Source organism: Drosophila subobscura, chromosome E (assembly GCF_008121235.1).
Source record: "Drosophila subobscura isolate 14011-0131.10 chromosome E, UCBerk_Dsub_1.0, whole genome shotgun sequence".
NCBI classification, from domain to species: domain Eukaryota; kingdom Metazoa; phylum Arthropoda; class Insecta; order Diptera; family Drosophilidae; genus Drosophila; species Drosophila subobscura.
In genome coordinates, this window is record NC_048531.1 from 20,133,046 (window position 1) to 20,160,930 (window position 27,885).

At 42.7% G+C, this 27,885-nt stretch overlaps 1 protein-coding gene, 1 long non-coding RNA gene and 3 other non-coding genes across 7 annotated transcripts; 4 read left to right on the plus strand and 1 right to left on the minus strand.

Moving 5' to 3' along the window:
- Positions 1-217: 217 nt before the first annotated feature.
- Positions 218-26,155, minus strand: LOC117890573 (protein goliath). 3 transcript variants are annotated; one of them, XM_034795510.1, is made up of 9 exons: positions 25,572-26,155; positions 13,828-13,877; positions 5,057-5,708; positions 4,864-4,996; positions 3,568-3,685; positions 3,341-3,492; positions 3,180-3,276; positions 817-1,179; positions 219-750 (listed from the first exon to the last, which is right to left on the minus strand). In XM_034795510.1, the coding sequence occupies exons 3-9, from the start codon at positions 5,616-5,618 to the stop codon at positions 328-330; spliced, it is 1,848 nt and encodes a 615-aa protein (XP_034651401.1). In that variant the 5' UTR covers positions 5,619-5,708; positions 13,828-13,877; positions 25,572-26,155; the 3' UTR covers positions 219-327. The 3 variants fall into 3 exon arrangements, with proteins under 3 accessions (XP_034651400.1, XP_034651401.1, XP_034651402.1); XM_034795511.1 differs by lacking the exon at positions 13,828-13,877; XM_034795509.1 differs by lacking the exons at positions 13,828-13,877; positions 25,572-26,155 and having other exon boundaries at positions 218-750; positions 5,057-5,618.
- Positions 3,813-3,884, plus strand: Trnaa-cgc. Its single transcript has one exon. It is a non-coding gene; the product is annotated as a tRNA-Ala (tRNA).
- Trnaa-cgc lies at positions 4,351-4,422 on the plus strand. Its single transcript has one exon. It is a non-coding gene; the product is annotated as a tRNA-Ala (tRNA).
- Trnaa-cgc lies at positions 4,684-4,755 on the plus strand. Its single transcript has one exon. It is a non-coding gene; the product is annotated as a tRNA-Ala (tRNA).
- LOC117890574 lies at positions 6,586-8,080 on the plus strand. The gene is made up of 2 exons (XR_004648585.1): positions 6,586-6,898; positions 7,545-8,080. It is a non-coding gene; the product is annotated as an uncharacterized LOC117890574 (long non-coding RNA).
- Positions 26,156-27,885: the final 1,730 nt, after the last annotated feature.

Below are 27,885 nucleotides of genomic sequence, written 5' to 3' on the forward strand. Positions count from 1 at the left end.
CAGGTTGGAGGCACGCGCACGCGCAATTCCTTAATGGAATGCGCCGCAAGTTTTGTATGAGGCCTAAGTGCCTATGTGCTAAGTGGAGAGGGTATTGTCGCCTAATTTACGCAAGCTTTTACCAATTTCTCTCTCAGGTATTATACGTATCTAATCTCACTCGTCGTAAAGTCGACTACAGTGTTCATACCTGATATTCTTTCGAGGCTTTCGGTATTAGCCTTTTATAAACCATTTATATTATTGAATATTTTATACAACATATTTTATACAGTTGCGAGAAAGCAAATAGTTTAAGGAATACAATAAGGCAACCCCTAGCGTAGTTCATTCATTGAGATCGATACCTTCCCCATTCACCTGAATGGTGATGTAGTCTCCACTGGCCTCTCTCTCCCGATTTGATTGGGTGGGAAGTGGAGCTATTCCACCAGTACCTACCATACCTAATCGCCTGGGTATTGAGGGCACAGATATCTCATCGCTTTCGCCCCTCATGAAGCGACGGCGTGTTCTGGCAAAGTCGAAGGGTTCCCGCTGCCGCTGACTTGACTGAGCGTACGAAGTATCCGTTAGCTGTTGCAGGGAGTGGGTAGAACTTGATCGAGGAATTTGAGGGTTATCTGGTTGAGGCTCAGGTTGCACTTGCCCAGGTCCCTGAACTGAAGGCTGTCGCTGCCGACCGCCAAAGCGACCATCCGCGGAGCGTGAGCGACGATGGCGGGCCGATTCCCGAGCGCTTAGAAGTTGCTGCGGGGAAAAATAATCGATAAATAAAGATAGACAAAATGGAGTGGTTTGCGATTCGTTGGCCACCTGCTGCATTTCATCCTTTCGCAAACGCCGCAGCCCATGCTGCTCCTCGAGCTTGTTGGTCATCAGGTTCATCCAGTCTCGAGCCTGTCTGAGCGACAACGAACTCTGCGATCTCTCTGGTAATCGGCTGGGGAAAAGCATTTCACGAGCACCCACCACGCTGCCACTTTCGAGGACGAAAACTCGAGGAAAGTCTATTACGAAGTCTCGACTGCGAATGAGATCGGACAAGGCAGAGGGCAGTGTGGAAGATGGGCAGGGGTTTGGCTCCGTGGCAGAGTCCTGAGGGCCCAGGTCCACAATTGTTGTGAGATCTGGACGATCTGGTTGGTATTCCAGTATACTCTCTTCGCTTCCCAGAAACTGAAAAAGAAAATGGTTTATGGTTGACCATTCCTTTCTAGTTATGGTTCCAATAATTTCAATAAGTTGAAAGAAGCGATCGGTTCTAAAATTGCAAATAAGCAGAAGGTTTTAATTGTTTGAGTTAATTTATTGGTTTGGTTCTTAAATAGTTTTAGATCCACAGTTCATTCAAGGGTTCTAGCAAACAACATTCTGATAAGGTTTTGACATAATTCTTACCAGAGCACTAACTTATTGGATTTCAATATTAGAGGGCAGGTTATTACAGGGTGTTTCGAGCTTGAAAACAAAAAACAAATATAAAAAAAAATATATTTAAATGAATATGAAAATAATTCAGCGTATTATTTTTTGAATATCACAGAGCAGTAAAACCTGCTCGACATATCTAAACAAAAACGTTTTTTACATTTCAAAATGTCAGGATTTAAATTAATGTAAACTAAAATTTGTTTTGTGTATTTATTTAATTTGAACAACTAAAAGCAAATACTTTGGCACCTTTGATACTTAAATAGACATTTATGCATAAGTGTGCGAACTGTGATTGGTAAATGTAACTGGTTATGTATATATACATGTATATGTATGTTTGTACATATGTACATATGTCCGTATATGGAATATGAATGCATACATACATATATACATATGTAATCGGCAGGGATTCATAATGACTTTGATGATCAGCAAACCATTACCTGATTTAGCTACATATCATTTTATTTAACTTTACATCTACTTCTCTATAGATGTATAGATATAGTCATTTTGTATAAGTATAATCATACATTGTATGATGAGGCTATGGTAGGTAGGTATCGTTATTGTAGTACGAGTACTCCAAGTATTTTTCCTTATCTATTTATTTACTTTTATCGACAATCGGTATGCTTAATCCGAACTTAAACATTAAACTTAAAACTCTGTGTGATTAAAGTATAATTCCGTTTTCAAGTTGAACTTCCAGCGGTAATTTGTTTTGGTTACACAATGGTATTGTTGTACAATCTAAAATTGTAGTCTTCTTGTCAGCATTTTTAAGTCCACTGCCCTCAAATGAACTTATTTACAACCGAGTGTAAATGTGAATATAATTCAATTAGCAACTAATAGATATATTCGGTCTGCAATTACGGTCAAAGGCATACTTAAAAGTCTTTGTCAGGCCCAATCCTCAATGACTTGAGTTTCTGCTGACTGCAACTCTGCCGTTCATGCCCTTGGAGATACAACGGTAATTTGAAACAGGAACTAAAACATCGTTTTTAACACCAATTTTAGAAAACAATACATAATTTTACAATTTTACTTACAAAATCTTATTTTACAATTTTATCAAAAAAAAGTTATAATTAGTAGACAGTCGCGTCTTGATGAGGATTTTTTCTCCACTGACGGGTTGCACGATGGCTTATTTTACCGCTCAAATAATTTCCCTTCCACTTTGGTGTAAAAATAAAATACAAAGGTCCTGACAAAATAAATTATGAACATTGGTCTGGTATTATGATATTTAAACGTAACCGCTTACTACGCAGCAAAACTGCATGCTGTGGAATGCACTGCTTGCATAGCCAGTTGGTTACCGCTATTTTCACGGTAAGTAGTATCTTAGACTAAGGTGTGGGTGGCTTGCTGACTTAAACATCTGTCACCTGACGGCTGGCAGTACAAATTATGGCATTCGGGATTGAACCTGGAGCTGAGTTTCGTCGGACGCGCTGTTCGATAGCCCCCTCATGCTGCTGTTGCTGTTGTTGCTGACGCTGCTGCAACTGCGGATGATTACTACTACTAGGACTACGACTACGCTGATGCAAATAGCTAGCGCCAAAACTACTCATGTTGCTGGCCTGTAGATGCTGCAGTGGTTGCTGCTGGGCCTGTGACAAAGCCACTACAATGACAGGAACCTCCTGAATAGATGGCTGGGCGTCAGCCGCAATGGGTGCAGTATGTTGTGGACTGGGTGTTTGATAGATTTGATCACCCACCACATAGCCATAAAATTTGAGCACATCTAGTTTGCACATCGGACAGGTTCGATGCTCAATTAGCCACGGATCGATGCAATTCTTATGGAACTCGTGTCTAGGAGAATTTATTAAATTAGATTAGTCTTTACATTGAGTCGGCTCAAAGTGGGGTTACTCACTTGCACGGCAGTATGCGTATTGTGTCAGTGGGCTTGTAGGCTTCAATGCATATGGCACAGCAGTCGCTGTCCAGGTCCTTCTCATCGCTTATTTTTCCCGTTTTCGTTGGAATCTTCATAATCGCTTTCTTGGTTACAGAGCACAGGTTGCGCTAAAGTTAGAAAAGTGTTTAAGTGTGTGGAGACACTCAATGTACATATACATATGCATATGAAGTGGTCCTTACCGACTGCTGATCTTTCGCCTGCATGTAACGGAACCTCTGTATATAGTAGAAGATGAGCCACACAAGCGATATTATCATAAGAACGATGAATGATATGGAGACGAATAAAACTGAGGTGCTGTAAAAGATATACATATGAGGAAATAATATGAGAATCATCAAATTTGAAACCCAATGATAGCCCAAATCAATAAAGCATAACTTTGGCCGTGCGAACAAAACCATTTGGCGGACGGTTGGCCCATGGGGACGTAGCTCAGTGGTAGAGCGCTCGCTTCGCATGTGAGAAGTCCCGGGTTCAAACCCCGGCGTCTCCATTCGAAATAAGTCATAATATTGTGCCTTCAAAATATTTTGTTTACATCATATCATCAATTCAATTTTTAATGAATTTCCTTAAAGTACTTAAGAAAAAAACTTGATACAAGAATAAGTTTTCACAGTCTATTTCAGTCTATTTTTTTTAATAGTCAACATAATCCAAAAAAAAAAGAATATTATTATTCAACAGAAAGTACCTGGTCAATGCGGACTCATTGTCTGCGACCAACCAGTTTTGCTGTAGCGATTAAATGACAAAGAAAACAACAGAACAACTTTCAGTATACATACATATGTATGGATGTATGCCTTAAATCGAAATCGTGTCGAAAGAGTATGCAAGAGTCGTAAACAGTAAAACTTATACACTGCGCTACCGACGTTCTGCTGGTAAGGCAGTTCGCGGGAAATTGTGAGAGTTCGCTACGCTGTAATAGCACGTTTGTCCCATTCGCCAAGCAAGGGGACGTAGCTCAGTGGTAGAGCGCTCGCTTCGCATGTGAGAAGTCCCGGGTTCAAACCCCGGCGTCTCCAACATCTGCCATAACAAATATTTTTTTTCTTAACACCAGCGGATCGTAATCCGTTAGTTCTTAAAAGTACTAAATATTTTTATTATATTTTTTGCACGTCTTTTTGGTTTTCGAGCTTAGCAATTATTTTAATTGCGAACAATTGGACAGTAAAGTTTGTCTGAAATTTGTGCGAAATCGTTTTGTTTGTTCAATTTCTTTGAAGTTCATCCGTTGTAAAACTCCCAATTGAACAATTGCTTTGCTCAGCCGACAATTTCATGGGGACGTAGCTCAGTGGTAGAGCGCTCGCTTCGCATGTGAGAAGTCCCGGGTTCAAACCCCGGCGTCTCCAATTAGTGTGGACTTTCCATATTGATTTTTTTCATGATATTAAAAAATATATATATATGTACATATGTATGTATATGTGCTATATATATATATATATTATGAAGCTTACCGATTTAAACTACTGACAGTTCGCACACCACGCCGTCCTTCGATTAGGGATATGGTTACATTGTATCCCCTATCAACAGTCATTGCAAGATCTTGTCCAATATTTTGATACGTTATCACAGCAGCAATATTTCCTACAAAAATAAGAATGTATTCAGACTTTAAGGCCTGCACTAAAAAAACCTTCAACTTACGCGTCTTTCCCTTGATCTGCATCTTCTCCAGCTGCATCACCTGTTTGTCGTTGTAGATAATGACACCGGCGGCGTTCTGCTGATAGACATGCTTAACCTTTTCTTCGAATGTGCAACGGCCGCGTCTAACTAAAGCAATCCAGACCACTCCCTTATCGGGCATGGGGGCGCCCATAGTTCCCCGAATATAGGGCGTGCAGGCATAGTCATCGCTAACGTTGTCAGTGGCACTGATGTGGATCAAACGGCCAGTCACATTCAGCACCCGGCCCTCTCCATAGCGAGCCTGTTCCTGGGCAAAGTCCGTCTCACAAAGCGTGTTGCCATGGTCCATATATGACCAGTTGAGAAAAGCGTAGTTATAGACATCCACGGCAATCCGCTCCTCCATGCTGGCGAAGGTGTGCGTTGCATTAGCTGGTCTAAAGTATCGCTCCAGGTCCTGATTCGCAATCGACATGGCAGCGACCAGGGTGGTGGTCGTGGTTGTTGATGTGAGATGCGGCAGTCCACCGAGCAGAAGGACCAGGCATGACAGTGTAAGCATTTCTTGTAAATACATGACGTGAACCAATTCTGCAGCTGTTTGAGTATTGCTAATCAAATCGGGGCATTTAGCTCTCACCGCGTCCGGTCTAGATCAATTGTTCAACTAAAATGAAAAAAGAATGAAAATTCTTCATTTTGACTCGAATACTGGAGGGCCTTATTTATCTGGAGATAAGCAACCTATTCAACAATTCTCTCTAGCAGACGATCGGCCATTCATTTATGAGCGCCTATTTTTGTACTGTTTTTGTTTCTAAGCCGATAAGGCTGATACTGGTACGGTACTGCGCACTGGAAACTCTCTTGAAATATAATTCCAAATTAAGCTTTAGTTGTCGTTTTGCTCCAGTCTTGCTGGTACGTATTATTTTATAAAAGTTATGAAAACATTTTGGTTCGTTGTCTTTTTGAAGGCCAATGCCGTTCAAAATGTGCACAGAGACTGAAAAATTAAATGCATTTCTGTTGGCCCCGCCAACATTATACATACGGAAAAAGCGTAGGCGTGCGCCTGACACCAAAAAGTGGCTCGGTAGGACATAAAAAGAAGGCATGTTGGAACAGCAACCAGATATCTCATCCTGTTCTTTATCCAAAACACAATAAGAAACATACACTACCATTTGCATGAGCGCCATGTGTTTTTTGCTTAACTCGGAGCTGGTCTTAGACATCTCCTGGGATTACTTTCCTACTGCTCATATTGATACATATGTACATATGTATGTACATATAATAAATGACGCTGTAAGCAAACATGGCAACATTCAGGTAACCAATATGTCATACATACGTAAGTGCATATAATCTCTCACAGGAAGACTACTTACTATATTCTATCCAATTTATGTACACATGCACATATGAAAGTATGTTCACATGCATATATGAAAGTATGTACATGAGTACATAAATTGGATTGAATATAGTAAGTAGTCTTCCTGTGAGAGATTATATATTAGTACATATTAGTACATATATGTACATATGTACATATGAGTACATATTATATTATGTACGATATTTGCTATTTACATTTTTTGTAGCGTATTGGCTACTGCGACCATAATCCTCCTCATTTGGCATCGGTAGAACCGATGCATTTCATTTCAGCTTTTGTTGTAGTTTTGTATCATGAGGCACCAACACCGCGGACTTGGCTGTTCCCTTTGAAAAGCTACTAAACAGGAATCAAAAATTGTTTCGCATCGCCGAAGACACTCTTACGAGATTGAGTATAAAATCTCCAGAGACGTCTGGGTCAAAGATATTATGACCAGATGTCTCATATATGTAAGTTTACATATACATGTACATATATGTTAAGTCATCGGATCGAGTTTAAAGGAAGATGTTATATGTAAATATATATGTATGTATATACATATGTACATGTATGTACATATATGTATGTATGTGTTCGAACATGCTAGAGAGCGGTGTTAGTGTTTATTCATTCACACACTTCGAGTAGTGATAAACCCGAGAAAACATCGTCTTTGTTAGTACAGAGTTCGTAAGTCCCTTCTTAGTTTGTTTTTGTCATGCTTGAATGTTGACCATCAATTTGACTCGTGGCGCATGTTGGTGGCCATTGCACTTCTTATTGTTTTGTTTATTTGAGTAAGAATGTTTTTATTCATTTTGGCACATTGCCAGCCACGTCACGCCAAGCATTTCGTTCTTCTTCATTATTTCTATTTAAATACAAAATACATGCACCAACTTGCTATTTAATTTATGTATAAGGGGACGGAATCTTATCAATATCAATGTTGAACAGATTATATTTTTTTCTTGTACAAAACGCTTCCTAAATTCAATTGGCGTTTTTTCTTTTGTGGTGCCGACGTAGTGCACCCCAACTTTGTGCTCTTATTGAGAAAGAACAAAATGTTGTTGCATGTTTTTACTTCTTATGTTATTTCTCTGTTTCAAGATCTAATAGTTGAATGCTTCCAGTGGTCGAACTCGCCACGGAAGCCAAGGAGATCTCCTCTGAGCTCGATGCAGCACCCCAAAACCTCTCCCCGGCATTACGGAGGACAATAAAGATGGCGGCGAGGGAAAGGAGTATCGTCAGATGGGCCAACTCAGCGAAGGGCAGATGGACTTATAGCCTTATAGTGGGTCAACCGCCAACTGCCCAGCGTGCGGCGTAGAAGAGACCGCGGAGCACATAACCCACACTTGCCCAAGGAGACACTCTGAACGCCAGGAACCTGAACTCGAGGATGTTAGCCAGCGCCCACTACTGGTCAAAGGCATGTCGATTTGCAGAGAGAGCCGGAGCAGAGTCGTAACGGCACACAAGGAGGGGTCTAAGGTGACCCGCCCGTTCCAGCGAAGCAGAGCTTCACGGCAGTCCCGCAGTGAAACAGGCATTACTCCCAATACCATTCCCATTCGTATCTTCTTTAACTTTTTTTTTGTTTTTCCTTACTATGCGATGAATAAACATTTATAATACCCTTCGTTTTCTGACTCGAACACAGTAATGAAGAAGATTTAAAAACGTCAGTGTGTGGTCGTATAGTAAACTGCATCTGACTAGATATTTCGGAGACTACAGGTAGCCCTCGCGAGGGTACATGAACACAAAAATATTAAGTCTAACTAGTGGGAAGTCGCTGGAAAGCCACTTGGCTTCCTAGTCACGTTTCAAGTCGGCGAGGGGCGGGGCCCCTGATACAAACAGGTGCCAACAAATTTATGTATGTACATACATATGTATTGGGTTGTTATTATTTTTGCATTTGTCGCTCCACTGAGAAACGGAACAGTGATAGAGTGGAGGGGTGAGTGAGGAGAAAGGTGCATACACAACATGTGTAAGCCAGCGCCAACGACGTCATAAGTTTTTACACACCTTCCATGTGCTTTCCACCCAGATTTGTACGACAATCGTTCGCCGCTTTTGCTTCAGGTCGGATCCAGACTTGGATCGGCTCGTTGAATTTCTCTCCCCCAATACCTTTAACATTTTCTCTTATTAGACGATAGCCCCTCGAACGTCATAAGCGTAAACACGTGACTTCCGGTAATCGCCTGCTACTATAATTTTTTAAGGTTGTTAGGGTTCGGATTTGATACCGCCTTCGTCAGGCGGTGCTGCCACTAAAGTAGAAATTCAGAGTGAGAAGCACTCCAAAGAGCTTTCCTCGTGACTGATCCTGTTCTGTCATATAGAGGGGTGCATGGCTGTTGTGCCTAACCACAGCGACTGAAAACTGAGTCTTGGCAGAAGACAAGTTCCGAACAGTGACAATTTTGGCGCGTGGCGCCATTGCTTCCTCCCTCGGCCACCCCTTTACCTGCGCAGGTATTGATTTTGAGTATTGTCAACAACGACGTCAAGAACGACTAAGACAACAATAATAGCTCAAAAAAATGCCAAGGCCTACTCTTTCAATTCTCCGCATCCCGAGCTTCTCTGTGGAGTGGGAAGCGTCATCACGATACATAGATAGCAGAAACAGCGCGCGCTACAGTTTTCAGTGCCAAGAGTAAAAACGGCTGATAAGCAAGTGACCTGAATCTATCTATGAACAAAACGAGACGAGACTGATGCTGCGCTTCGGGTTAAGGTTTTCGTGCAAATGGAGGCATGGTGTAACTTCCCGTTGAATCTGTATCGTGTGCCAGTTTTTTTTAGCCGGAAACAACTGGGTTTAAGTAAAAGATAGTTACGAGAGTACTTAAACATACTTAAAATATCGATTCGAAATCTAAAGAATTTCTCAACAGTCAACATTTACGAGTGGTCGTGTCTGCGCAGTCCGTTTTCCATTGTCTATTTATAAGGTATTTGTCGTTCTTATTCAATTGTAGCCCTTTTTGCTCATCCCCCACGATGCGAATAACGCCGGGTACACCGCCGCCGCCCATAGGCACAGAAGCCAATGGACACACGTGGCCAGCCACGCGCTTGACTGCCGTCCACCTAAGCCCCACAGAACGGAAGCCAAGTCTGATATTGCGGTTACTGTTACTGACTGCCGAAGGCACGGGCGGGGTACAACAATGTAAAGTAATTATGTACCCTTATCAGGGATTCAATTCATGACCTGTGCATATTCATTCCAAATCGGATTGATTGACTGGTCGAGGTGCGTAATGCGAATGGCAAACTGCTCCCGAATTGGGAATGACATTCAAGAGAAACTGTATTATCTGAAGGATATGTAACCAAATTGCTGTTAAAAGCCTAACATGTGTGAAGAGCTGTTAGTCAACATGAGCTGTTAACTCTGTGGGGGCTGTTATACGCACGATAGCTCGAAAGACATCGATATCAACCGAGGCGATAGTTCTCTTTTGAAGTGGAAGCGATCAAGACAGCACGCGTCGAAGAAAACCTATTTCACAATTAATTCACTCTACATATATTTTTCAACTTATTATATCCAATAAATACTACTATACTACTCTAAAGCCATCCCTTCACAGTTCAGAAGTGGGATTAGTAGAGTTGTTATGTGCAGAGTGTAAAATTTTAAGAGAAACTCAAGAAAAGCAGCAAGAATCGTCGGCGTGGGAAGTTTGCAATGGGATGTGTTCCCTAAGGTCTATGTGACAAAGAAAATTGCAAATTACGGAGGTGTTCCTTTTCTACGTGGCAGACGGATTCAATGTTCAGCGATCAGGAACTTTAGTGGACCTGGAAAGAAAGAGTCTCAAGAAATTGCGCCAGGAATCTGTGTGAGCCTGGTATTATACAGTCATACATACAAAGGGCTTGTGTGTATATGTAGCGTCGTTGGGAAATTGCACAACGTGGTGAAATACAAACATATCAGTTGTCTCGCTTGCACACATGCTAACAGGATTGCTTGTGCGTGCAGGTTAAAAGCAGACAAAATCATTGATAAGGAGAGACGATCATATTAACGAAAATGGTCAAAATAGCAGAACTTAAGGTGGACCAGTTACGGTTCCTGGTACGAGAGAGGAACTTGGCAGTGTCGGGCTCTAGAGCCGAATTAGTACAACGACTAATTGATTTTGAGAAATCCGAAGACGTAGAGATGCCACAAGCAGCTGGAATCAGTAGTCCATATGAGGAGGAGACGCTGACGTCACAAGCGGCGACGATTTCACAAATGCAGAATGAAATGACAGAGCTGAAGAATATGATGGTTCAGTTGGTCATCATGCAAAGGAAAAACGCAGAAGCAACAGCATTAGGAGCAACAACAAAACAGCAGCAGCAGATCAGAGAAGAAAATATCGAAGGTGTGTCCCACGACATTAACCCGGGTAGACAGGCTACCAACAACGTAAGGCAAGCGTCGGTCAAAGAAATTGCGAATACCTTACCGGACTATGACCCCAGCGACGATAACGCCATCTCCGTGGACCAGTTCATCGATCGTGTCAACAAGGTAGTTGATGCGTACCAATGGGACGAGAAATTTCTCTTACTCGCAATTTATACGCGGCTCAAGGGTCCCGCTAAGATGTGGCTCGACTCGTCGCCGGTTCTACACACCACATGGAGCAACTTCGCTACAGCTATACTAGAAGAGTTCGGATCTAACCCAGACGAAGCTGAAGTGCACTTCAATATGGCTAATGCAACCAGACGAGCGAAGGAGACAGTGAAGGAGTATTGTTTCCGGATGTCCGCCCTTGGCGTGCGGTACAAGCTTAGTGAAGCAGCTGTTATACGATATGTGAGATCAGGTCTACAGCATCGAGAGTTGCAAAATAGTATTGCGGCAATTCAGTTTTCTTCAATGAAGCAGTTTCGTGATGCAGCCGAGTCGTATTTTGTAAATAGAGGTCGGCCAGTCATAAACAAAAGGGAGTTCTTACCAAAAGGCAGCAACTTGGAGCCAAAACAGGACTACGATGTAAAGACAACAAAGCCAAAGGAGGCTCAAAAGTGCTACAATTGTGGAGAATTGGGGCACTTCGCTAATTCATGCCCACAAGAGAAGAAGAAGTCGCGTTGTGCCAAATGCAATAAGTTTCATGCAAACAATGAGAAGTGCCAACCGGCAAATATGATGCGTTTGGGAGCATCGAATCAAGACAAGCTATTCACCAGGAAAATTTACATACAGTCGTGCAGTTATAGCGCCTTCATTGATACTGGAAGTCAGGCTAGTATCATTCGACAATCAGTTGCCAAGCAAATCAACGCTGAGCATGAATTACATACAGATGCCAGTGCCGTTGGTTTAGCCGGAGTATTGCTGCAGAAGGATGAGGATCAGATGAAGCCAATTGCTTACTATAGCCGAGCAACTTCTAAACCCGAGAAGAACTACCACAGTTACGAGCTAGAAGCTCTTGCCGTCGTCGAGTCGTTGGAGCGATTCAAGTATTACATCTATGGTAAGAGAATCAAAGTCATTACCGATTGTAATGCCCTGAAAACATCAATGGAGAAACGAGAGCTTATACCCCGAATTGCAAGATGGTGGCTGCGTATACAAGAATTTGACATAGACATTGTTCATCGAGCTGGAACACAGATGAATCACGTTGACGCCCTGAGTCGAGCTCCATTTGAGGATGCACATGAGATGGACACAGCGTCCCTGAAAATCTCGAAGACCATCATCGATGAGGCTGATTGGTTATTTGCCGTACAGTTACAAGATGAGAAGATCCAGAAAATTGTCGCTGAGATGAACCTCGATACGAAATCTGAAAACGACGAGTATGTGATCGAGCAAGATCGCCTATTTCGCAAATATGACAACAAGTTGCTATGGGTAGTGCCGAAGCAGCTAAGATTCCATATTCTACACGAATGTCACGATAAGGCCGGACACATGAGCACAGAGAAAACAATTAATCGGATTCTTAATTTGTTTTGGTTTCCCCGAATGCGCAACTACGTTAAAAGCTACATCAAGTCATGTGTTGGCTGCGCGCTGTATAAGATACCAGGTGGACGTCAGGAAGGACAGTACCATTATGATGACATAAGGCCGATCCCTTTTTCCACCGTACATATGGACCACTTGGGACCCTTTCCGAAGAGTGCAAAACGGAATGAGCACATTATTGTGATTGTCGACGCATTCACTAAGTTCTCCATAGTGCGAGCTGTAAAAAGTACAGCCACGAAACACGTAATCGATATTCTGCAGGAGTTGACCAGCTACTTAGGAATGCCAGATCGAATCGTCACCGATCGCGGTACCGCTTTTACTTCAAAGGATTTTGAAAAGTATTGTAAGTCGAATAATGTAAAGCACATCCTCAATGCTGTGAAGACACCGAGAGCGAACGGACATGCAGAACGAACGAACCGGACTATTTTGTCAATGCTATTGCCTTCAAACGAAAAGGAAAACCGATGGGACGAACAGATACGCTCAATCCAGTGGAGCATCAATACCATGGTAAATAGTACGACTAAATGTTCCCCATTTCAGCTATTGTATGGGTATGAGCCACGAGATATCCTCAAGAACACATTGACGAGTGCGATCCAAGGCCCGGATCAGAAGATGATGACAGAGGACGAGTTGGAGAAGCTACGAGCAGACGCTGCCACTACAGTCAACGATCATAGGGCTGCTGCGAAGAAACGTTACGATGCCAGACATTCCAAGCCAACCGTATATACCCTTGGTGATCTTGTATTAGTCGAGAATGAGCCGTTTAGCACGGGAACGTCACGCAAATTGGAGCCTCGCTATAAAGGTCCATTTATTGTCAACAAAGTGCTGCCAAACGACCGATATCTGGTAGAAGATATCCCTTATGCCCAACGAAAGCAGAGGCACTATAAGTCGGTGTATTCATCTGACAGGATGAAACGCTGGTGCGAACTCCCACCTGATGAACCAGATGAAGATGACGACAAGGAAGGCGAATCCCGCGAGGACGCTGTGATTTTTCAGGAAAGGCCGACTGTGAAGAGCTGTTAGTCAACATGAGCTGTTAACTCTGTGGGGGCTGTTATACGCACGATAGCTCGAAAGACATCGATATCAACCGAGGCGATAGTTCTCTTTTGAAGTGGAAGCGATCAAGACAGCACGCGTCGAAGAAAACCTATTTCACAATTAATTCACTCTACATATATTTTTCAACTTATTATATCCAATAAATACTACTATACTACTCTAAAGCCATCCCTTCACACATGTGACAACATCGCCCCTAATAGCTATCTTTAACACTGGGTTATGTTTCCGCCTGAGCTTCCAGCAGCCACCCCTACAGCTGAGGCCAAGTTCGCTTGCCACAACACTCACCAAAGTATCCAGATTCCTTCGGCTGTGCTAATTGTTTTTAGTTTCTCAAGCTGCAAACAAAAGCAAATGGAAAAAATGCAGTCATTTAGAGAAAATGTCAGCCTTATTGGAAACTTATTCTAAAACCACTTAGTATATCGATATGAAAACTTTATAAGATGTGTGTCACTTTGGGGCTACATATTTTGGGGATGCATTTGAAAATTTAATTGGAAAATAAATCACTTATTAGTGTTCCTTTCGTTTAAGGCAAATATCCTTGAACCTTTTTTTGGGTGGAGGGCTGGCTATAGAGGCAGAGATTACCTCTAGCAGTTGATTTTACAGAACTAAAAGGAGAGAACGAGCATTCCAATAGCTAACAAAAATGCCACCAATCCTGCGTATTGTATGTATGTATTATAGCAATATCTCCCACACCTCCCACTCTTTGTTTCTCGTTTGGCTAATTGTGCGTTATCACTTGCCGCAAAACGTGATACCAACGCGCTCCCAGCGTACCAATAACTATATGTATGTATATACAAGTCACTAGACACACAGATACATTATCGCTGGCATTAGAAGCGGAGGACGGACGCACGTCAGAATGGCTAGCACTTGGTAATTAGTGAGCAGTCCCCTTGTAAGTTACACCCACAACCCATCCCACCCTACTCCTCTCAGCTCGAAAGGCCATTCTTCGTGTAGAAACTGGTGCTACCATGCCAACGTGCTGCCGATTTGCGTGATGAGATTGCTAAACCATATTGATTTTTATAGTACGTCGTGGTATTTAATCATCGTCAGAGGGAAGTCTCATTTGACCCCACCCCTGTTCTCTTTTCAAACCCATCTCCATTCCCAGCGGCATCACACAATTCGCATTTCGTAACCATTTAGAGAAGGAGATCTATTTTTTATGGAGTGTAATTTTAATCAAAATTAAATTCAACGCACATGTCTCTGTCTTCTCTTCTCTGCGTCTCTCTCTCTCTCTCTCTCTCTCTCTCTGTCTGCTAGCCCTCCTTCGCCTGCACGTCTCGCCGTCACCGCTCATGCCTTATTGTGTCCGCTTTGCGATTTTGCAGTTAACATTATAATTAATTCACAATTTTATTTTGAGCATTCGCGTTCCTAATACGGAATAATATCTGATTCTGTTTTGATTCTCATATTCCGAATCGCTGATTCGCTATTTCTCCATTTGTGATCTTGTGTTGTCACCCATAATGTGCGTTTAATAAGCAAGGTGAGTAAGTTTAGCTGCGGCTCTCATCACTCGAACTATGCTTGTGGGGAGACTGGTTCGCTTGTGTGGATGCCACGCTTCCTTGTTCTCCCCCAGACTGTCGGTCGACTTCATTTGACATTGAACAAATCAATCGTAGCAGGTTTGCTTTTCATCCGGTAAAGAGAACAGTTTGCACTACTTGTATAAGAGACGTACGAGTCTCTTCAACTAAAAATCTCGAGACTTTTTTAGATGCAAGGTTTGTGGGAACATGCTCTGATGTATACAATCGTACATGTACATACATATGTATGTATGTATGTATGTATGTATGTACATGTATGTATGTACATGTATGTATGTATGAATACATACCATATGTATGGCAGGATAGAAGAAGGCACTTAAAGAGACAGAAATGGGAAAAACAGAAGCCAGGAGCCATGGGACACTTTTTTCGTTGTCTGGAAACGACACTCACACAATCAACACTAATTAACCTTCTTGGAGCGCACTCTTAATTATACGGCGTTGCAATGGGAGAAATAACAGAGGAGCGCAAATAAAATAGATATTCTCTTTCCCCAGAACCAAGCGGCGATATGGTAAGAGGGGCCCGATCGCTTTCCACTTCAACACGCAACGGCTTTGGAAAAATAATAAGAAAAATGCAAGAGGACAACACATTCAATTCCCAGAAAAGGGAGCCGATAGGGAGGAGGTGGAGGCTCCCCATTTCCCAATCTCTCTCCAGACGTTTGTCGACTCAATTATCGCTGACTCCACAACTTTTCCCGGGAAGGGGGAACCGGGATCCCGAAGACCAACATGACTATGACTCACGCGAACATTTTACAGTTTAGTTAAGCATGCAAATGCGTCTCCTGCAGAGACTTCACCCTGTGTTGGTAATAGGGGCAGACGTACTCTTAATGGTTGGTTGCTTCAACCACGTCTGTTTTTCTACTGCGGTACTATGGGGGCGTCACCGTGAGTGAGGGATATGTGAGTCACGGTGCAAGGTGTCGGCGGGGTCAAGCCAAGCGTTTTTATCAAGGAATATCTGCCAGAAATCAAACAATACTCGAACTTTATTTTTAAAACGATTGACTCGGCGAGTACTTTTGTATGTGTACGTACACAAAACACCAACCAACAATTAAGATATACTCTGTACAGTGAATATTTTATGAGGTTCGACTTATGAGACTGCACAGCCAAGCAGTTACTTGTTCCATTTCGTTTGGCCATATTGACTCTTATCAGAGCAGCTGCGATGCGGCTACGTCTCTTTTATCACTCTCCACTGTTTAACGTAATGAAGCGCAATGAAGTCATACATATATTAATCAAAGATAGGTACGAATCCGCATACATGCATTTGGCATTTATTGTTGATTCCGGGGTCTCTGTTTGGCCCTTGTTTACATTTAATTAATGGCTTTTAATCGTTCTGTTGAGGCTGCCAACATTTATATGCCATTGTGACAGTGAGGCAAGTCATTTGCTAGGCCCACACAAATTGATGGTCTCTATCTCTGCTGACAAGAAGAGCATCAAAGCAGTTATAATTTCCCATTATTTCACGGCAATTGAACAAGACATCACTTGTGCACACACGCATACATACACTGTTGCAGCGTCTCTTCTCACATTTTGTCAGCACGATAACAGACGATATCAAGTGAATGAAGTGCCGAAGCACCGAACTGAAAATTGCGAGCAGCTGTGCAAATTCGGGCTAAAATTGCGGCTAAAACGGGAGTCAATGCCCCCTGTGTGTGGCAAACTACGGTGGCAAAGGTCGTTTCAAATTCGTCGTTACTGTATGATCACCTGTCAATCTACTTATGGAACTAATATCCTTTCTACACAACGAACTTTGGCAGAATGCTAGAGTTCTCAGTACTTTTGTTACATCAACGACCACGTCCAATGACATGAAGGTGTGTTTGTGCTATAGACATCATTTTTTGCATGACTGATGGGGTTTGTCATGTCGTCGCATCGGGGCGCTTGAGCTTTAATTCTTTTTATAACCTGAACTTGTGCACAAAGTGGAAGTATGTAACGCACAGAAGGAAACGTTTCCGATCCCATAAAGTATATATATTCTTGATCAGCATCAATAGCCGAGTCGATTGAGCCAAGTCTGACTGTCCGTCCGTCTGTCCGTCTTGTTGACCATATCTATCAGATCACCTAATTGGGATCCGATTGGATCATTATTATAGCCAGAATGAAGAAATTAATTTGCAGTAGCTAAAACTTTTGTTGTTTTTTCACATTCTCTCATTCCCACTCTGCTTCTGCAGTGTGCGGCCTCTGCCTCTTCCGTGCCTCTGCCTCTGCCGTGACTCTGCAGTGTGTGGCTGTAGGGAAGGGGGCGAGCTAAAGGAGCTAAAATTTGACAAAAAAAACCGCTAAGGTACAGATGTAGTACTAAGTACCGCGTATAAAAGCTGCGACGCGTAAGAAGCGTCCCTATACGTTTTAACTCCCTTTACAATTTCAACATTTATCTAAGCTTTTCCGATCGAGATCTCGTGACAGAAAACTTTTCCGGGACAATTTCTTTAATTTGAATTCAAGCCAGCACTCCAGCAGCGCATCTTCTTCATCTCCCCCCCTTTTTACTGACAATTAGTCAAATGCAAGGGGAGCGAACATTTTAGATCTATAGATTTCAAAGCGCATGGAGAATGTACCAAAAATGTGAAATCACCCTACACTGATTTAGGCAACTTGCATTGAATTCCAGAGACGGATAGTCAAAGTGCTTTAAATAATAAATGTGCATCCGATTTGCAAGTAGGAGAGCGAGTCAAAAGCCACCAACACCAAGTATCCAATTGTCTTTCCTATTCACTCATACAAAGCAAAACGAACGACAGAGCTCAGTCTCGCGTTACTTTGCTCTCTCGCTCTCACAGCTTCAACGCTGTCACTAGAAACGGAGAGAGAACCGAAAAGAAAAAAAGACAAACATGAAAAAATGTTGGTTTTGGCATAATTAGACTTAATTTTAACACCCTTTACAATTTCCACATTTATCTAAGCATTTTCCGATCGGGATCTCGTGACGGAAAACTTTTCCGGGACAATGTCTTTAATCTGAATTCAAGCCAGCACTCCAGCAGCCCATCTTCTTCATCTCCCCCTCCCCCGCCCCCTCTCCCTTTTAAATGACAATAAGTCAAATGCAAAGGGAGCGAACATTTTAGATGTATAGATTTCAAAGCGCATGGAGAATGTACCAAAAATGTGAAATCAGCCTACACTGATTTAGTCGGCTTGCACGGAAGTCCAGAGACGGATAGTCAAAGTGCTTGAAATAATAAATGTGCATCCGATTTGCAAGTAGGAGAGCGAGTCAAAAGCCACCAACACCAAGAATCCAATTGTCTTTCCTATTCACTCATACAAAGCAAAACGAACGACAGAGCTCAGTCTCGCGTTACTTTGCTCTCTCGCTCTCACAGCTTCAACGCTGTCACTAGAAACGGAGAGAGAACCGAAAAGAAAAAAAGACAAACATGAAAAAATGTTGGTTTTGGCATAATTAGACTTAATTTTAACACCCTTTACAATTTCCACATTTATCTAAGCATTTTCCGATCGGGATCTCGTGACGAAAAATTTTTCCGGGACAATGTCTTTAATCTGAATTCAAGCCAGCACTCCAGCAGCCCATCTTCTTCATCTCCCTCTCCCCAATCCCTTTTAAATGACAATAAGTCAAATGCAAAGGGAGCGAACATTTTAGATGTATAGATTTCAAAGCGCATGGAGAATGTACCAAAAATGTGAAATCAGCCTACACTGATTTAGTCGGCTTGCACGGAAGTCCAGAGACGGATAGTCAAAGTGCTTGAAATAATAAATGTGCATCCGATTTGCAAGTAGGAGAGCGAGTCAAAAGCCACCAACACCAAGAATCCAATTGTCTTTCCTATTCACTCATACAAAGCAAAACGAACGACAGAGCTCAGTCTCGCGTTACTTTGCTCTCTCGCTCTCACAGCTTCAACGCTGTCACTAGAAACGGAGAGAGAACCGAAAAGAAAAAAGACAAACATGAAAAAATTTTGGTTTTGGCAGCACTCCAGCAGCCCATCTTCTTCATCTCCCTTCCAATCCCCCTCCACCCACACCCTTTTTTAACTGACAATTAGTCAAATGCAAAGGGAGCGAACATTTTAGATCTATAGATTTCAAAGCGCATGGAGAATGTACCAAAAATGTGAAATCAGCCTACACTGATTAAGTCGGTTTGCACGGAATTCCAGAGACGGATAGTCAAAGTGCTCGACACAATAAATGTGCATTGGATCTTAATCCACCAACACCAAGAATCCCATTGCGTTTCCTATTCACTCATGCAAGGCAAAAAGAACGACAGCTCAGTCTCGCAATGTTTCGCCGTTACTTCGCTCTCTCGCTCTCACAGCTTCAACGCTGTCACTAGAAACGCAGAAAGAACCAAAAAGAAAAAATTGTTCCAAGACGAACATAGATTTACCCTACACTGATCTGGTCGGCTAGCACCAACGCCCAGAGAGCAGTAGGCCCAAGTGCACGTCACAGTGTATGTGCATTGCTTTAAGAGTAGGGGAGCGCGGCCTAAGCCACCAACACCAACGCAGTTTACGTCTTTTGCAGCTTCTTCATCCCCATTCCATTAGTCAAAAATCTGTCAGCGCGTTCGGTCCGGTACGGATTCGGTCCGCTAAAAATCGGAAAAATCGGGTAAAATCGGGAAAATACGCGGAAATTCGGGAAACTAAACGGGAAAAAGTATCGTGCAGCTGTGGAGTAATGTGCAGTGTACAACAACAAGTGTGTGTTAGTGAAATGGTTGAGCATTTAATGGGCAAAAAATGCGAGATCAATTGCGGAGGAGCACAACGAGGCAAGAAGCAATCTTCGATGGAAATATGCGGCAACATGTGAAAGTGAAGTGTGTGTTAGTGAAGTGAAAAGTGGTGCAATGGTTGAACATTTAATGGGCAAAAAATGCGAGATCAATTGCGAAATATGCGACAATATGTGAAAGTGCAGTATGTGTTAGTGCAGTGAAATATGGTGAAATGGTTGAGCATTTAATTGGCAAAAAATGCGAGATCAATTGCGGAGGAGCACAAAGAGGCTAAAAGCAGATCGGCGTGGGAAATATGCGGAAATATGTGAAAGTGAAGTGCTAAAAGTGTATTATTTTTCTTACATATGCAATGTGTGTGTGTGTGAAAATGTGCCAAAAAAGGCGCGAAGTTGTCCCCACCCTTTACCAGGCAATCATATAAAAGCGCAAGAAAAAAGAAGAGTCGCAAGAAAAAAGAAGGCAATATGTGAAAGTGAAGTGTTAGAAGTGTATTATTTTTCGTACAAATGTATGTACGTATGTATATAGAGCAAAAATGTTCTAAATTTGCACCAAGGGCTTGCAATATGTGTGTGTGAAAAAGTGCCAAAAAAGGCGCGAAGTTGTCCCCTCCCTTTACCGTGCAATCATATAAAAGCGCAAGAAAAAAGAAGAGGAGCAAGAAAAAAAAAGAGGCGCAAAAAGGAAAGAGAAGAGCGAGTGTCAGCGCTCTCATTTCAAGTGTCTCCTAATAGGGTGAGGCAACCCAATTCGTGCTAGCCTGACTCTCTCTCGTTGAGTGTGTGCGTACAAACTTCCGTCCCAATGCCTCACCCTAAATTAATGTGCTCTTATTAGAATCTCTCGCTCGATCCCGTTACATTTATTTCGTTTCGTTCGTTTCGTCGCATCGTCGCGCGGGTTACGTATGCATGTGTGTGAAGATGACAGTAAGTGCTTCACGACATGCGAAAAGAAGAAGCGCAATGAGGAAAAGAAGAATGTAAAAGGCAAGTGAAAATTGATGTTTTATGTTTGCTTTACAGTTTATACTTTTTTTTTTCGCAAATGCTCATATATTTTTCTAAGTGACGATCATTTCGTTGCTTTAGTTATTTTGTTTTTGTTTATTACCGTACCGTATGGCCTTACACTAACCAAAAACAATACTCCGTACACTTGCACCTCTCGATAAGTGAGTGTGGGTGCGCGCAAAGGCAGTTTTTAGTTAACGTGATTAAATTGGGTTTTATCCTCCCATTGCCTGGCTCTCTTTGCAACATTTTTATACCCGATACTCGCGCGTCCCTTCTCGTTGGACTTGCACTTACGTTCCCATTTTCACTTGGTTTTCCTCTGTCTAAAGTTCATTGCATAATGGCTTTTCCCCCAGCTTCGGCTGTTGTTATCTGTCTTTCGACGGTTGTGTGTGGGAGAGACTATACTCTCTATCTGATGGTGCCGATAGTGTCAGAATTGAGAATTGGGAGGAGATGACGAGTAGTTTGCAAAAAAGCAACAATGCGTGTTTTTTTAGGCGGTTAAAGCTACATTCTACTCAAATTGGGAATTTACACATACACAATACAAAAAAATAAACGACCTAAACTAGACCCCTGATTGATCTAGGTTCTAGGATTGGTTGAAATTGGTTCCATTGATTTGATCTGTGGGTCTACATAATTTTGCTCCGTTGGAGTCGATTGCGTTGACCGCATTTGCCGCCGAATACCAAAAGCCCCTGTGAATCGATTCGCCAATCCGTCACTTTCTCCCCATATCGGGAGTAGAGTGTTTAATGTTGGTTCTTGTTTATGAATGTTTTCTCTACTTTAAACGTTTTTACTTTCGATTCATTGGAGGCTCGTCTTGACTAAACGGTTATTTAAAGAGTGACAGCCGCCGCTGTCTGATGTCTGCTCCGTAATTATCCCGTAAACGGTCTTTAATTAGCATGATTTGCACTTCCACAGACATGTGGGTGCCTTCTCTAAAGCTGCATCTGCGTTCCCCCTCGCGCTGAGTCATTTCGTGCAGTTGTATTGGAGATGTCAGATGTTCGACTGCGAGTACCCTTGAAACCCAACGTGGAATGTCTCCCCCATTCCTCGTCACTACATTTGTTATTAGCTTTTAAAATTTACTGGAAGTTGAGTAGCTAATATTTACATAGCAAACATATCTGCCTACTAGCCAACTCCTCTATCTCCCCTACGACATACCCTGCCATGCTCTATTCAGGCTATTCAGGCAGCAGCTTAGAGCAAACTAGTTTTGAGGCAACAATTAAAAACAGATTAAAGATTGAAATTTAATCGTGAGCTATTCACACTACCAGCTTCAATAGATTATGGGATAGGATGGCAAAACAATTAGTAAACACTCCCAGGCCTATTCCGTAGTCGGTCCCCTCCAATTAATGAACTAATGCAATAAGCAATTTATATTCGCTAACGGCCTGAACCGGTCGAAGCTTGATTTTCCTTTGGAACATTTTACGCTCTGCGACTGGAATGACAACAGCGGCAGGTTGTACGAGTATTAATAAATCATTAATAAGCCAGAACGGGACGGTTTCATCGCTAGCGTTGCTGTCGGGTCTCCCCAGGCTGATGAATATAAGCTTGCCGGCAATTACAGGTTCTTTTGAGGAAGTTGGTGCCTTCCAGCGAATATCTGGTTTTAAGTCACTAGTCGATCTCATTTCCCGTGATTCGTGCTACTTAGTTTATTTAAATTTTATACGTGCCTTTCACCGGCATTGGGGGGACTGACGTAATTTAATCCCGATGGAAGCAAAATATTCCTGAATCGATTGAATGGCTATTCAGGGCTAAATAGATCCATGTGAAAAAACGAAATAGTCGGAAGTAAATCAATTGATTCCAAATTAAAAACAGTCCACCCTTAATCATTTTGGTTAGACATTAGATATAAGCAGAGCGATGTCACACGTGAGATGCTCTGTGGGATGAGAATTGCAGTTAGCACCAGATACAGGTCAGACAAATATACAGTATTTACACATACATATGTATGCCTGTGTTATGTAATGTGGACACACCGAAGGCATAGCGCTAGGAACTCCTTCTCAGACACACAAAAGGCTTGCGACAACACACACAGTTCTGGCGATGAGAAATGTATGAAAGATTTTCCTTACCAGGGACTGACCATAAGAGATGAGGAGAAACTAAGCTGGGGCCCAATGTGTGGATGTTCAATGGATCGATGAGACGGTATTGATTTTTCTGTCAATAGTATTTATTTGTGAAGGATGCTCTGGTAACACTGAAGATGATATGGCACCTGTTTGCTCTTCCCATCCTTGCCGTCTCTCCAGATCTTGAATGAGGGGAAATGGAAGGGGAAAGTGCTTTATGTTTGCTGAATGCTGAAAAACTGCACGTAGCTGGCCCCATGGGCACAATTAGCATGAGAAATTTCCGGCAAACTCGTTGGGGCTTCCAGTCCTCTCCACCTCCTTCTCCAACCTTTTCTCATCTGACTGCAGTTTTCATTAAACACGAGAAAGATTAAATAATTTTCGCTTAATTCGCTGAATGATTGACATAGGGGGTTCGATGCCCTTAGACAGAAACAGACACAGACGGGGAGGGATAGGTTTGGATATCTGAAGGGGATAGGAATAGGAAGAACAACAGACAATACACAGGAAAAAACAGAATGTACACATTGAGGTACATATAACAGCAGGGAAGGGAATGACATATTGGCATGTTAGACAATTAGTCATAATATAGACAATGAGGTGGAAAATTACAGATTAATAGCAATTGTTTGTGGTCGGCTGGTCGACGCGCGATGAAAGGACACAGACATCCTCACAGACGTTACCCAATCTGCAGGTACAGGTCAGGCAAGAGAACAATGGAACACCAGAATGGATAAGGAAAAGCTTTTCCATTTCACTTTTCCTTGTTTGCCCAAGCCACTCTCTCTCTCTTTCCATTTGATATACGCTTCCGCTCTAGATGCTGGCCTAGAATATTATTTCTTTGTGACCCACTTGCAGTAGGCTATTGGAGATGGAAATTGGTGAAACGCTAAATGATAGCTACAGGCGCAGAACCAAAGAAATGGAGCGATCCCCTACCAGTGTCAAGTGCCGAGCTCCTCTACCATTATCCAAGCACAAACTTTCACTGACATAAAAGTGGATCAATGCAAAGTTAAAGCTGACAGTTGCAATTAAAGTAAAAATGCACTTATGTCACGTCCCTGCCACATGCCACATGCCGGATGCTCCCTCCTCTCGGCTAGAGTAACCAGCTATTACGAGTGCAGTGTGCTGTACTCTGAAATTTAAAACTCGTTTTCCATTTCAGTTTTCATTTGACGGTTTACTTCTGCAGAAAGCCCGAAAAACGAATTTATTTATTTGCTTGAAGCCTATGCCATGGAAAGGGGGCCATATGTATAGGCAGTGGTAGGTTAGATACAGTGCAATACGCATATGTATATACATACAAGCATAAGAATTCGTTGCCAAAATTGCAGCATTAACAATGGAACAGTAGCAGCCAGAGGGAAACTGGCATCTTGGCCGAAACAAACGCGGGAGCAAAAATTAAAAATGGAGAGCGAACTTATGTCTGCGGCTGCGCAGGTCCTTCCATCCTTCTCTCACGCTGTCTCTGTTTTACTCTGTTGTTTTTGTTGACAACCAAAGGTTGAAGTCCCCAACGAAAATATAACAAGGAAAATTTTTTGCTGATTTCCCTATTTCGCTAGATGCCAATGACTCTCGCCAAACAGATCGGAAGGTGTCTCCGAAGGTTTGCACAGTCCGACAGCACCCGATCAGGACTCGCTCCTTGGTGATGCAGGCTCTTTTCTGCAATTCCCTGCCTTCCTTTCCTTTATTTAAAACCAAGTTTATATGTGTTTCCCGTTTCACTTGAGGACTCCCTTGGCCAGCGGTGGGTGAGGATAAGACTTGGGGCTGCTTGGTCGCGTGCGTTTATATTGATTTTTCCCACAAGCGAATTATTCTTTCTGCTGCTTCTCTGATTTTTCGTTGGCACATTAATGTTACATGCTTGTCATGACTACCGTCCACTCCATTCCAGCCCATCCCGTCTTGTGGTGGCCACGCGCCAGACTTCATAGTCTCAAGAATACGGGCCCTAACCCCACCTTCCCGTGGGGAACGAGCAAATTCGCAAGGAAAGAGTTCAAGTCAACTAGTTTATGGCCGGGCTGGGAAAGCAGAAGCTGTCCGTTAAGACACCCCACTGGCCCCACTGAAATGCATATAATTGGAGCAGGGAACTCACACAAGGGAGTAGGCCTTGGACTAGATCGGATGTGGCAGTGCTTCAAACTTTGTTTGGCGATTACCTGTTGCATTAATTATAAAGCCATCAAATGATTAATTTCCCCTCAAGACTGTTGTGCACCCATACCTTCTCAGATGAGGTTCCCCAACCTCCAGAGAGCATTACTGTTGAACTCAAATTCCAGCCGTGGATGTCATTCATTGCTCTTTTCACTTATCAGTCTACGTTGTCATCCAAAGTCTACACCCATAACAAGAGTTTGCAAAGGCAAAAGCAAAGGCAGAAAATGAATTCCAACATTATTTACAAACAAACAAACAAAATTCCCAGCAAAATAGCGATGCCAATGTGAATGAAATGAACTGACCTGCTAAGGGTGCGGGCTCCTGAAGGGGGGTCCAGAAAAAACAAATTTTGCTCCTCTTGGAGAGAATTTTATAGCTGGTGTCGTTGTCGTTGCTGGCGGCTGACCAAAATGTATTCAACACTCTAGATAATCGTCGCTGCTGTGGCTTTTGTTGCACCACCAGCTGTTTGGTACACAAGATAAATAAACAACAGATATTTCTCGATTCTTTTTAATTTTCTTGGCGCATTTACATATATAGTATTGTTGCTGTTTTTTCCTATCTATTATTATTTCTGGTTGAGCGTACGCGATTGGAATATCTTATTTTATTGTATTTTTGTATTTTTTATTTTGAATTGTGTTGGTGTTGTCAGAGTGCACTGCGTATCAGCGAGATTATTTGATGTGCTCTGCAGTTGGATTTAGATATTTCACTCAGCCAAAGTGCAAGCTAGTCGGATACTGCTAATTTTCATTCACTAAACAAACAATCTTGCCAAAACACTTAGATACAGACTCTCACATACGCGCAGCGTGGAGCAAGCTGGCACGGGCGCAAAAAACCAACAGATACGAAAACCCCCAACTGACTCGAACGGCAACAGAACGCGAAGTGGTCGCGCCGAGTCGTTAAACTTGAATTTGAAATAGCGCACGCGCACATACATGACGGAATTATACAAAGTGGTCTCGTCGGCTGCCAAATCGTTTCGTTTTCGTTTCACGCCCCTTTCGTTTCCAACGATGGGGTGGAAACGTTTTCTTCTGTGTGATGCATTTTTCGCATTTATTAACAGCATTGTTAGGGGCGCCGCTTTGCCGACGAGACCTCCTTGTTTAATCTCATCATGCGCCAACAAAGAAACAGAGAGAAACATAGAATGAGAGAGAGAGAGAGAGAGAGTGATTGAGAGAAAAACAGAGAGAACGGCACGGAAAGCGGTCTCTGGTGCTACCTCCAGCTGTGTGGCAAGATGTCTCTGCTCTGGGGAACATTTTCACCGAAGGCTTAGCTTAGTATTTTTAGATCAGAGCCTCAGCGCTGATGCACATGTTCCTTGTCTTGTACTGCACGCCATTTGCCTATGTGACCATCTTGGGTGGGGGTGACGAACAGAAATAGGTTGTGTCGATTGATAGCTGAGACTTCAGAAAAACAGAGATCAATGAAATATTGTAGGAGGCAATGTTTTCTACTAACCACATCGGTTGTATATTGCAAGCCCTTGCAGCACAATCAGTAGTGTAGTTGGTCAGTTCGTGTCGCCTTCCCAGGTAAACACATTCCAAGACCTGCACATGTAGACAGTCTTAGTCACTGGCCTTCAGGCCATAATCGAACTCTGCTCAGACAAGCGCAGCGTGACGCAATGGCTATTAGTACAAATATCGACATCTCTTGGTCAAAAACTTCTAGGTCGTCCGATTCCCGGTCGCATGGAAGTTAATGAGCCGTTGACTACCACGAAGGCTCAATGGCTTAGCGCAGAACCGATCTCTACCCTGAGATATCTGGCAGCAGAAATTAAATGCATAATCGAGCATTTGCATGCAAACGTTGAGCTAAAGTTGTGACTGATGCCGGTTTTGACTAGACGCGGACGCAAAGGAAACGACGGTGCTTGATCCGCCATTCAACGATTACACCTTGAAGCATATTTTCATTGGAAATCGATTGGACGTCGATTGGACTTTTTCAATGATAATTCGCATAGCCTGCCTCTTGTGCAGTATGGCACCACCAGATTTAATTGCATCCTTTGCTCTGGCGATGGGTTGTGTGGGAATGCCCGGCATGGCCAGGTCCGACTTGGCCGGCATGCAGGTTCCATTTGCTGTTTGTTTTCCATTTTGCAATAGGGTCGGTTATCAGTGCATCGGAGCTTGGATTATTGGCCTTGCCCTTCGCTTGCTTTGTGTCAGTCGGTTGCATTCAGATCGACAATTTGTGCCGTGGACAAAGAAGTTGCGGTCTGGTGGGTGACGGTATCGACACGGAGTTGTGTCGATTACGAGTTTAATGTTCAAAAGCCATAAAAAGATTGAAAAGTGGTCCAGGTCAGTGGTAGAATATTTATGTTGCCAAATGTGTGCACCTCTGCGCTCATTCAACGCGACTGTAGACGGAAATAGAGAATTCGGGACTGATTTTTAATTGAATTTGATTTTTTGCCTGCTCTTTTCTCCACATTGTGCAAATTTTCAAATATAAAATATTTAAAATTAAGTATCATAGATAAAAGATAAATGCTATGGAACTCTTTAGTCCGACTATGCGTCGACTCTACACGTAAACCTACATAATTTTACAGCACAGCCTGGCGACCTCTGG